The sequence below is a fragment of the Haliotis rufescens genome, unplaced genomic scaffold (assembly GCF_023055435.1).
Source record: "Haliotis rufescens isolate VD_foot unplaced genomic scaffold, xgHalRufe1.0.p SCAF_21, whole genome shotgun sequence".
Classification (NCBI taxonomy): Eukaryota; Metazoa; Mollusca; class Gastropoda; order Lepetellida; family Haliotidae; genus Haliotis; species Haliotis rufescens.
This window is the reverse complement of record NW_025963902.1, coordinates 5,441,898-5,455,055: the sequence shown is the minus strand read 5'-3', so window position 1 is coordinate 5,455,055 and position 13,158 is coordinate 5,441,898. Positions and strand designations below refer to the sequence as shown.

At 40.4% G+C, this 13,158-nt stretch overlaps 1 protein-coding gene across 2 annotated transcripts in view; it reads right to left on the bottom strand.

Annotated features, from left to right (window-relative positions):
• Window positions 1-13,158, bottom strand: part of LOC124133366 (SANT and BTB domain regulator of class switch recombination-like) — a 47,299-nt gene that overhangs the window by 23,994 nt on the left and 10,147 nt on the right. For both annotated transcript variants that reach the window (XM_046497748.2, XM_046497749.2), the window contains exons 4-10: window positions 12,868-12,937; window positions 11,070-11,110; window positions 9,156-9,347; window positions 8,005-8,063; window positions 7,046-7,140; window positions 5,070-5,135; window positions 3,217-3,303 (exon numbers count right to left, since the gene is read on the bottom strand). In XM_046497748.2, the coding sequence (XP_046353704.2) occupies window positions 3,217-3,303; window positions 5,070-5,135; window positions 7,046-7,140; window positions 8,005-8,063; window positions 9,156-9,347; window positions 11,070-11,110; window positions 12,868-12,937 (610 nt within the window). The remainder of the gene's footprint in view (window positions 1-3,216; window positions 3,304-5,069; window positions 5,136-7,045; window positions 7,141-8,004; window positions 8,064-9,155; window positions 9,348-11,069; window positions 11,111-12,867; window positions 12,938-13,158) is intronic.

Here is a 13,158-nt window from a genome sequence, read left to right as displayed (position 1 = left end):
TACCTATCTATGATACTTCAGTACTGGCTTCCATACTATCAGCGCTTATTACTGTAAAGTGTTGGCTTCCATTGCCTATTACCTATCTATGATACTTCAGTACTGGCTTCCATACTATCAGCGCTTATTACTGTAAAGTGTTGGCTTCCATTGCCTATTACCTATCTATGATACTTCAGTACTGGCTTCCATACTATCAGCGCTTATTACTGTAAAGTGTTGGCTTCCATTGCCTATTACCTATCTATGATACTTCAGTACTGGCTTCCATACTATCAGCGCTTATTACTGTAAAGTGTTGGCTTCCATTGCCTATTACCTATCTATGATACTTCAGTACTGGCTTCCATACTATCAGCGCTTATTACTGTAAAGTGTTGGCTTCCATTGCCTATTACCTATCTATGATACTTCAGTACTGGCTTCCATACTATCAGCGCTTATTACTGTAAAGTGTTGGCTTCCATTGCCTATTACCTATCTATGATACTTCAGTACTGGCTTCCATACTATCAGCGCTTATTACTGTAAAGTGTTGGCTTCCATTGCCTATTACCTATCTATGATACTTCAGTACTGGCTTCCATACTATCAGCGCTAATTACTGTAAAGTGTTGGCTTCCATTGCCTATTACCTATCTATGATACTTCAGTACTGGCTTCCATACTATCAGCGCTTATTACTGTAAAGTGTTGGCTTCCACAATCTCATTAAAATCAGATCTTAGTTCTTGCTACCGCTAAACAAAGATCGGAGGACATCCCATTACGGGTCACGTCAGACCGAAGTTTCAAGAACTTTGACTGAACAATGGAATGACTAAAAAGAAGTCGGCAATAGCCAATCAGAAGGCAGCTTAATCGAGCTTTACGGCACGAGTTTCAAACTGGCGACTACGCTTCAAAACATATTTTGACATATACTTGAGTAAAGAATTAAAAACTGAACAAAAGAACATTCTGGAATGGCTAATAGATGGTCTGGATTGTATGAATACAGACATAAAGCTCATAACTGTCGTTCGGAATACCTGTGTGGTTTTCTTCAAGTTGCACGATAAAAAATCACATTCCAACTGTCAAGTTCGTGATCTGCTCACGATGCTCTGATTGGTCAGATGAAAGGTCGTTCTGATATAACCCATAATGTTATCTTATTAATTTTGTTGTCCTAACATACATATAATATATACTCTCTGTCTTGTGGTATTTATTCACCTGATGAAGGAGTAAGCATGTACTCCGAAACGTTGACATCCATAAATTATCTTCCTTATGTATATCACGTCTAAATGCCTTTCAAAGACAGGAATAAAGTTAGGTTGGAACAAGTATTTGTCACAGAGTGACGAAATATCCCCCGCCATATACACCATAGTACCAAATATGAAGACAATCCAGCGATTAGTTCTTGAGATATTGTGGCAACACCGTTTTCCAACTCCAAAAACAGATTTGCCAGCTGTGACCTTGAAAATGGGGTCAAGGTCACCAAATCTGACAGGTGTATGCGGTGTCTGTATATACACTATAGTTCCAAATATGAAGACAATCCAGCGATTAGTTCTTGAGATATCGCGGCAACACCGTTTTCTAACTCCAAAAGCAGATTTGCCTGCTGTGACCTTGAAAATGGGGTCAAGGTCACCAAAACCGACTGGTGTCTGCGGTGTCTGTATATACACCATAGTTCCAAATATGAAGACAATCGAGAGGTTTAGTTCTTGAGATATCGCGGCAACACCGTTTTCCAACTCTAAAAGCAGATTTGCCTGCTGTGACCTTGAAAATGGGGTCAAGGTCACCAAAACCGACTGGTGTCTGCGGTGTCTGTATATACACCATAGTTCCAAATATGAAGACAATCCAGTGTTTAGTTCTTGAGATATCGCGGCAACACCGTTTTCCAACTCTAAAAGCAGATTTGTCTGCTGTGACCTTGAAAATGGGGTCAAGGTCACCAAAACCGACTGGTGTCTGCGGAGTCTGTATATACACCATAGTTCCAAATATGAAGACAATCCAGTGTTTAGTTCTTGAGATATCGCGGCAACACCGTTTTCCAACTCTAAAAGCAGATTTGTCTGCTGTGACCTTGAAAATGGGATCAAGGTCACCAAAACCGACTGGTGTCTGCGGAGTCTGTATATACACCATAGTTCCAAATATGAAGACAATCCAGTGTTTAGTTCTTGAGATATCGCGGCAACAAACAGGTGGGACGTACGGACGGACGGACGTACGGACGGTCGTGAATACTATATCCCCCGCTTCGCGCTTTCGCGCGGCGGGGGATAAAAAAACAGTAATTAAATCTTATAAGAATAACTTGGCTCCCTACACAGAGGCAAATCCTGGAATTTCAAATAGGGGGTGGATAAGCACCACACACTAAGGGTGTTATGATACACATACCTAATGTATTAATACACACAATGATACTTGCGGCATGATATGATACGTATTGCGATACTGAATTTGTACTGTATTTTGTAGAAATTGTGTATGTTCCATGTGGCCTGGTTAACAAGAGGTTGCAGTCAGCTAGTTTGTGTTTAACTTTCTACTTGCTGGAGTAGCCACGTTACCATGGTTATTGCAAAATAAAATAAATATTAATACCATATTTTACCACATGCCAGAAAATTTTAACCAATCTCATTAAAATCAGATCTTAGTTCTCGCCACTGCTAAACAAAGAGGGGTCACGTCATAATGACCTTTCATCCGACCAATCAGAGCGTCGCTTACCAGATCATGAAAGTGACAGTTGGAATGTGTTTTCTAATCATCCAACCTCGAACACAGGGTATTCCGAACGATAGTTAGAGGCTTTATGACTGAATCCATACAATCTAGGCCATCTATTAACCATTCCAGAATGTTCTTCAGTTCATTTTTCAAATTTTAAATTTTAAATTTGTCAAAATATGTTCAGAAACGTAGTCACCAGTTTGAAACTGGTGCCATAAAGCATGAGAAAGCTGCCTTCTGATTGGCTAATGTCACTACTTGTCAGTCATTCCATTTGTCAGTCAAATAATGTTTTTAAAAATCCCAAATTCTCAAAAGGACCAGTTCACCACTATTTGGTTAAGATATCACTCATGTTTTTTTTAGTTCTGCTCCGGAAACGAAACGTGACAGATGGATGGACAACTTTATCCCACTTCCATTTCATGGCAAGGGATAAAAATACTGTAACCTACTACTTACTTGAAGAGGGAGACAGCACTCTCGAGAGAGTCGGGGGATGTATTCTCCACATCAAACAGCTTCTCCAACTTCTTGCTGAACAGCTTGCTGTGGTAAATACAAGACAGACATTCAGATGAAGAAGTTAGCGAGAGCATGCATATGTATGCAGTTTTACATCACAGGCTGCCATAGTGCAGCAATATCCCGACAACATACAACAGAGCTTCTTATAAGCTGCATATTTTCACAAAATACACATAATTAATCACAACTCATATAAATGCTGCGGTGTATAAGTACGCATGAAAAGATTTTAAAAGCCCCAATAGTATAACAACACTATGCGTAGTTACAAAGGGTGTGAGGTATACCGGTATATCGGTAAATTGGCGTTCACTCTTTCCACGGCAGGTATCACAATATCATATTTGAATGCTCGATACATCAGGTGATTTCAAATAGCGATTTTTATCACGTGTTTAATGTGATACATTTGCCAAATACGTGTACCTTTGAAATGTTTCTGTAATTCCAAAATGCAAATTTGCATTTCTGGAGTTCATCTATAGCAGTGGTGTAACACCAAGTCACCCCTGTCTCATGCATACAGTCAAGACTTGTTAATCTGACACTCGTTAATCTGACAATCGGCTTTATCTGACACTAATGATGGGAACTGATGCTATTTAGACCCGTTAATCCGACAGTCTCGCTCACCGACTCTGACATACCTAATTTGCAACAATTTACTGAAATCACTCATTAATAAGTCTCGTTAATCCGACACAGTGATCAGCTTAGTCTGTGGTCATCTGTCCGCGAGTAAACAGCCAGTGTTTTAATGCGAGACGAGTCGGCTGGTAGCTGCATATTACAAAGCTGCAGAGATAAACTTTGCTTAACAATTAACAATTAATGCTTTATATAAAGAAAACAGGATTAATCACATGCTTAGATTACATCAATCTCATTAAAATCAGATACAAGTTCTCGCTATCACCGAGGACATCCCATTACAGGTCACGTCAGAAGAACCTTTCGCGAACTATGACCAACGAACGTTGGTACTACTTAATTTCGTTTATCCAACATACTCATTTATCCAAAATTATCATATGCAACAAGCCATGTCGGATTAACGGGACTTGACTGTATTTATTAAATGAGTAAACATTATGTTGTACCAGCATCTTGTTTTGTTCAATTCATGAACTTCAGTTCCTACCTTATGTATCAGATTTCTTCTGAATTCAAAATTTAGGATATACAATATATTGTGATACATATCACAATATGGCCTTGTGCATTATAAAACACTGTTATACACTTTAAATTGAGTGAGTGAGTTGGGTTTAACACCACTTTTAACAGTATTCCAGTTATATCACGCCGTGACAGTTTTATGTGGGAGGAAAGCCCGAAGTGATGCAGGTTTCAGACGTTTACCACTTTGGCGAAACCCACGAGCACGGGTATGGTGCTGACAAACCTAGAAACATAATCGCAGTGAACCGGGATTCGAACCCACAATCAGAGGTTTCTGACGTGCCCAAGGGACGCAACTCTGCACAGCGAATTGCAGAGCCTTAGACGACTGGGCCAACTGTGCCCCCTACATGGACAGATGCAGTGACCAAATATTGATGTAAACAAAAGCACTTGCAATAATTATTTTGCATATATCAACAATGCATGATCAGCTGTGTAAAGAAAATCTGGATGGCAACTGTAAAACTAGACCGCCAATTTATTAGACTTACAACTCTGGCTGCCTGGCTGATATGTCTTATCTTAAGTTTAAACACTATATAGAGACACACGATATGCAATGAACTAGAAAAGCCACTAAAAAAGTGTCACAAAAGTTTCACCTCTTAAACTTGTCTTTCCTGTCCTTGATCTCATCTGCTTCAGAATGTGTGAACAGGTCGGCAATTCTAAGAAAGAATAAATAAATTGGTTTATTGGATGTTTGTTTGTTGTTTTACGCTGAACTCAGCAATATTCCAGCTATATGACGGCGGTCTGTTAATAATCGACCAGACAATCCAGTGATTGATATCATGAGCATCGATCCACGCAATTGGGATCGATGACCGTGCATCAACCAAGTCAGTGAGCCTGACCATCCGTTAGTCGCCTTTTACGACAAGCATAGTCGCCTTTTACGGCAAGCATGGGTGCGTGCGTGCGTGTGTGCGTGCATGCGTGCGTGAGTTTGGTTTAACGCCACTTTGAACAGTATTTTAATTATATTATGCCTTGTCGGCTTGATGTGGGAGGAAAGCCCAAAGCCCAAGAGCCAGGTCTTGCAAGTGAAACCCACGAGCGTGGGTATGGTGCTGACAAACCTGGAAATGTAATCAGGACAAACCTGGGATTCAAACCCACGATGATAGGTGCCTGGCATGTCCAAGGGACACAACTCTGCCGCCTCAGACAAATGGGCCCTAGCGCCCCACAATAGTATGATGAATGAATGACATGGTGGAAGGTAGCACACTGAAGGACTATTCCCATGATGCTCATGTACAGACCATGGGAGATAACTCTTAAAACAGGACTTGAAAGAACCAAATGAAAAACTAATGAAGGCATGTGATCCATTGATTCATGGTTTTATCTAGACCAGCTCAGAAGTTGATATTCAGCCCCAAGTCTGCAGCAAAATGTAGTTATAGTTATAACTAGTTAAAATTATAGTTATAACTAATGGATGACTTGGTCAAGGTGACTTGTATTTTATTGATAACAAGACCAATAAAGAGTGAGTGAGTGAGTGAGTGAGTGAGTGAGTGAGTGAGTGAGTTTGGTTTAACGCCGCTTTTAACAGCATTCCAGTTATATCACGACGTGTCAGCTTAATGTGGGAGGAAAGACCGAAGTGATGCAGGTCTCAGACGTTTACCATTTTGGCGAAACCAACGAGCACAGGTATGGTGCTGACAAACCTAGAAACATAATCGCGGTGAACCGAGATTCAAACCCACAATCATAGGTTTCTGGCGTGCCAAAGGGCTGCAACTCTGCACAGCGAATCGCAGCGCCTTAGACGACTGGGCCACCAGTGCCCCCATACCAAAAAGGAGCATGTGGTTGATTGTACATTATAGCATTAAATCAGGAGACAAACATTATGAGATAAACATACAGTGTTTTCAATGTAGACCAAGGTTACCTGTAGATTTAACCACGCTAAATTGAATTTGGAACCGAAAACGCAGCATGAGGTTTCAAATGTTAAATTTGGCGCAGTTAAATCTGCAGGTAGATTGCTCTACAATGAAAACACAGTAGGTTTATCTCCAATCTACATGACTAAATAAAACACAAACTCTTTGGTGCTAGCAAATATATTGAGTAAAGCGGCATGGGTTGAGTCCAGTGTTTTGAGTGGGTTGTCGATCTCAATTACGGAATCACCGACAACAAACAAAACAAAATGTTACCATTAAGACGCCATATCGCTCCTTGTGACACAAAAGAGATGATATTTAAATATGAATACAGACAATGACTGCAAAAAGTACTATTCTATGGATATTAGCTTCAGTGGTGATGTGGCTGTCAAATTGGCTGTTTCAATCAGATGGGGTTCACTGTGATTTGATACCTCTGATTGACCAATCAGAATCAAGTAATGTCCAAATTCAGGGTAGAATACAATGTTAAGGTATCTCTGATATTAAGAAAATAAGAACTTAAATTACAATTTTTCCCAATTTTGCTGTCAAGGGCAGTCAGTTTTAAATCCTCTCTAACTCCCTGCTAGTTTGATGGCTCACTGTCTACAGGTCGCAGCCTTGTATATGCTCGACAAACTCTGAACATCGCATGCCACACATACCTTGTGACGAGCTTGTCGTTGATGCAGTTCATATTACAGTTGGTGGCGACGATGGAGGTCATTTGCTTGTGGCAGTACTCGATACATTCTTGAACCTACAACATGGCACACGCTAGAAACACACAACTCTTACAGAGTTTCTCAGTCCCATTACTTCCTGTGGAAACAAATTATGTTTGAAGATTTTCTCAAACCAACAATAACTTGATAGACACATGGACAGCCCATATGCTGAATACAGACTATCTGGACGTATTCAACAGACAAAGATACAACCTAAACATCTAAATATTCTGCTAGTGGCATCAGAACTTTATTCTTGGTAATATCTTCTTGGAACTTTTGACCAGATGTGACCATGCTGTTCCCTCAACAAGGAAAGATATCGCCTTCCTAAGATTGTATTTGTTTGTTGTTTTAATGCCCACTCAGCAATATTACAGCTATATGACCACTGTCTGTAAATGATCGAGTCTCAACCAGACAATCCAGTGATTGACATCATGAGCATTGATCTATGCAGTTGGGATACGATGACATGCATCAACCAAGTCAGAGAGACTGACCACCCGATCCCGTTAGTCGCCTCTTACAACAAGTTTGGGTTGCTAAAAAGACCAATTCTGACCCTGAGTTTCATGGGGCCCTTCCTAAGAAAGTGTAGGGGTACAGAGACGTAGAGCTGGGATAGCTGCCTATTCCATCACACTCATTAACCTCAAAGTATTAACATGAACACAAAGATATAATTTTCAGACTTACTAAAACTAAAGATAAAAAAACAACATTTCAAATCAACATAACAAAAAGCAAACAAAAAGATGTTTTAAAAAGTATGTTTTCATTCATTTAGCTTTTTCATTTCTTTTTCACTCTGGTCAAATTAAGGGGAGACTAGAATAGAAGAAGAAATCAAATTGGCTTGACTGTACAAGAACTGACTACATTTATCAACGTACCAGATTGTCCATTTTCAGAAAGTCGGATGAGATGAGAATGGAAACCACATTGTTTGGTTCTGAAAACAAACAATGTCAAACAACTTGTCTGGTCATACATAACAATTTGTTCTCAAGCAATGACTTGCATACATTTATAGGGATGAGCAAGTTGCAGAACACTTCTTGCTCTCTGGGGAGTGGTAATATCAACATTAACAATTTCACATCAATTCGATAATCTATTGTCAAGAATATGTTATCAAGACCAATATTGCCAAACCAGGGGACCATTTATTGCTCAATAAATAACTTGAACGTGATTTGATTGGCTAACCAAGCTGTTTTTACGGTTATGTGTCCACATATCTAAACAGAATACAGCCACGCCTACTATTGGACAGTTTCAGGGATTTTGTATTGTTGTCAACAATAGAGCTGTTATGATTCACACACATATTCAGTGAATCAACCCGCATCTCTTCATGAATTGAATTCTATATTTGTGACCACTAGAATTGAATATGTACAATTTTTTTGTAAAGAAATTATTTATCAAAATGAGATATGCAAAACGGAATATATTCAAGCCATGCAGTAGCGTAACTTGTGCCAGTTTTCCAAGGCCCCTTATGGTACTGTCAACCAAAACATGATTCTGTAAGCAGCATTGTCCCGATGTATTGCTTGTTTGCTTCACAAAAATATCACTGAAATGTTTCAACCTAAGCAATAACATGACATACATTATGTACATTTTTAATAAACTCAAGACTTACACTGACACGATGTTTTTTCCCCCAACACAAAGACAATACCAGCTGATTATCGTGAGCACGTAACACCAGAAGTAACTTGTTATTGTATTCGTGAATGAGTTTTCATATTCGTTACCGTATATTTGTGATACGTATTATACTAACCTCATAGTGTATTCGTTGCAGCCCAAGTCAACAGTCATTTTTTTGTTATAAATTAACAAGCAGTCTGTGAAATTATTATTGTTGATGTATTTATTTATAAGAATTGACTTTAACATGTTTTTGCATTTATGAAGTTAATGAGATAAAAACTGGTATTGACACTTTGCACAAATTCGTTTGTATTTATCATGGGCCATTGATCTGGCAATCTGGACCAATGTCACATGATGAACAGTCTGTGTTACTCACCAAGTCTTGGCTTGTCCGGGACGTCTTTTGTTGACCTCTTGACATATTTCATGAGCCAATCAAAGATCTGCACATCACAGTGGACGGATATGTCCACCTCCTCCCAGCGCTGGGCGTCGGTCGACAGGTACTCCGCGAAGTACTTCATCTCCTTCACTAACAGGTCTCGGGGACAGTTGAAGTCCTTCTTCACTGAAACACATGGCCGGTTATGTAGGGATTACTCTACGAGTGGCTGTCAGGTACCATATATCTTACAAGTTGTTTCAAAACATATCTTATAAATGAGCGAAAGTTTCCTACACAAGTTAAAATCGTACCATTGAATCGAGTCATAGTTTATCAATTCTCAAGATCACATTAATAAATAAAACAAGGGTCATGAGTGCTGTCAGCCGACCTATACATACCTCGTGTGACCCTCCACAAAAAAAGTTTCAGCCATATTAACATTCTAAAACCATAAAGTTTGGACACAGACTTAGGTGAATTCGATTGAAACACGAGAAACCTTTCAATAAATTAAAATCAGGAAAGTAGTCTCCCCTAAGGTTGTAGCCATTGGAGTAGCCAATCACAGACTTGGAATTCAATCTCATACGATTGATACCAGTTATATCAATTGGGTTTTTCCACCTATAGGTTTGTAAGAAAGTCCAGTAAACAAATGCCAGGATCATGTGTGTAAAGTGACTATGCTTCGAAATCGGGATTATTATGTGTCCAGAGCCGTATTCCACAAAGTGATCTTGGCGCATAAGTGATCGTAACTCCCATACCTTTATGGCAGACTTTTTACAGTCGTAGTGCTAAAGTGATCGTAATTCCCAAAGTAGACTTAAGACAGTCGTAGGGCCAAAGTGATCGTAACTCTCATACTTTTACATAATAGACTTACGACAGTTGTAGGGCTAAAGTGAGCGTAACTCTCATACTTTTACATAATAGACTTACGACAGTCGTAGTGCTAAAATGATCTTAACATCCACACCTTTACATAATAGACTTACGACCGTCGTTGGGCTAAAGTGATCGTAACTCCAATACCTTTACATAATAGACTTACGACAGTCGTAGTGCTAAAATGATCTTAACATCCACACCTTTACATAATAGACTTACGACCGTCGTTGGGCTAAAGTGATCGTAACTCCAATACCTTTACATAATAGACTTACGACAGTCGTAGTGCTAAAATGATCTTAACTCCCATACCTTTACATAATAGACTTACGGCCGTCGTAGGGCTAAAGTGATCGTAACTCCCATACTTTTACATAATAGACTTACGACAGTTGTAGGGCTAAAGTGATCGTAACTCCCATACCTTTACATAATAGACTTACGGCCGTCGTAGGGCTAAAGTGATCGTAACTCCCATACTTTTACATAATAGACTTACGACAGTTGTAGGGCTAAAGTGATCGTAACTCCCATACCTTTACATAATAGACTTACGACAGTTGTAGGGCTAAAGTGATCGTAACTCCCATACCTTTACATAATAGACTTACGGCAGTTGTAGGGCTCAAGTGATCGTAACTTCCAAACCATTACAGAGTAGACTTACGACAGTTGTAGGGCTCAAGTGATCGTAACTTCCAAACCATTACAGAGTAGACTCACGACAGTCGTAGGGCTGAGATTGCTCTGTGGAACTAGGTCCATATAAAGATGTAATTGGTGCCTAATCAAGTCTCTGAAATAGTTGGATAATCACTGCTAGATTGACATACTAGTATAACATAAGAGTTCCAGACAAAGAAGATTTTGAATAATTTGACTCAAACTTGCTGGGACTGCTAACTGAGTCTAGTGCCCTGAGTGTAGTGCCCCTTTAATGTGCTCTATATGCCCTAAATAATCTTCAGCCAATTAACTGATAAAATGTAGCAGAAAGACCTCAGTACTCACAACTCTTGGCTTCATCACAGACATGTATCACCATGATGGGTCTGAAACAAAAGAACAGGCCACTACTCCCACCGTACAATGATGCACTGTTAATACTGACACTACCAGACCTCCAGATATGCTGTATATTTGTGTAAAATACACAAAATATATCACCATTACCCTATAACAATGATTGATTGATTGGTTTGTTGTTTAATGCCACACTTAGCAATATCCCGGCTATATGACGGCGGTCTGTAAATAATCGTGTCTGGACCAGACAATCCAGTGACTGTCATGAGCATTGATCCATGCAATTGGGATACGATGACATGTGTCTTCCAAGTTAGCAAGTCTGACCACCCGATGCTGTTAGTCGCCTCTTACGACAAGCATAGTCGCCTTTTCGGGAAAGCATGGGTTGCTGAAGACCTATTCTACCCCAGATCTTCACAGGTCCTATTAACAATGATTAAGATTTAGGTTCTTGTGTACAAATATACATGTAAAATATCAAAAACCCAGGGGTACAACAACACTGTGTACCCAGGGTTTTCAGTTTGCAGGCCAATATTCCCTTACAGATGTTTATTTGCTGGTTGAAAGTGCATCACATGTAGTGAATAATGCTCACCATGTTCCCACCATGGAACACCCCTGTAGACGTACCTACCATGGAACACCCCTGTAGATGTACCTACCATGGAACGCCCCTGTAGATATACCTACCATGGAACGCCCCTGTAGATATACCATGGAACGCCCCTTTAGATATACCTACCATGGAACGCCCCTGTAGATATACCTACCATGGAACACCTCTGTAGATGTACCTACCATGGAACGCCACTTTAGATATACCTACCATGGAACGCCCCTGTAGATATACCATGGAACGCCCCTGTAGATATACCTACCATGGAACACCCCTGTAGATATACCTACCATGGAACGCCCCTGTAGATATACCATGGAACGCCCCTGTAGATATACCTACTATGGAACGCCCCTGTAGATATACCATGGAACGCCCATGGAGATATACAATGGAACGCCCCTGTAGATATACCTACCATGGAATGCCCCTGTAGATATACCTACCATGGAACACCCCTGTAGATATACCTACCATGGAACACCCCTGTAGATGTACCTACCATGGAACAGCCCTGTAGATGTACCTACCATGGAACACCCCTGTAGATATACCTACCATGGAACACCCCTGTAGATATACCTACCATGGAACACCCCTGTAGATATACCTACCATGGAACGCCCCTGTAGATATACCATGGAACGCCCCTGTAGATATACCATGGAAAGCCCCTGAAGATATACCCAATGGAACGCCCCTGTAGATGTACCATGGAACACCCCTGTATATGGAATGGAACGCCCCTGTAGATATACCATGGAACACTCCGTAGATGTAATGGAACACCCCTGTCGATATACCATGGAACGCCCCTGTAGATATACCCCATGGAACGCCATTGTAGATGTAATGAAACGCCCTTGTAGATATACCATGGAACGTCCCTGTAGATGTACCATGGAACGCCCCTGTAGATGTAATGGAATGCCCCTGTAGATGTACCATGGAACACCCCTGTATATTGAATGGAACGCCCCTGTAGATATACCATGGAACGTCCCTGTAGATGTACCATGGAACGCCCCTGTAGATATACCACGGAACGCCCCTGTAGATATACCATGGAACACCCCTGTAGATGTAATGGAACGCCCCTACAGCTATACCATGAAACGCCCTTGTAGATATACCATGGAATGCCTCTGTTGATATACCTACCCATGTTCTCCATGTTCAGAGTTCTGAGGTTCACCTTTGACCTCTGTGTTTCCTCGTTCTTCTTTCACTCCTGAAAAGTGACAGAGTTCTCTTATCAATCATCATCAATACTTCACAGACATGTTCACACTTCATTCCCTCACTACGCATCAATACTTCACAGACGTGTTCACACTTCATTCCCTCACTACGCATCAATCCATATTGATACTTTGCAATGTTGTCACTGTTTTAACCAACGAATCCTACAATGGCCTGTTTCCAGCAGGAGGGAAATCAGGAGTACCCAGA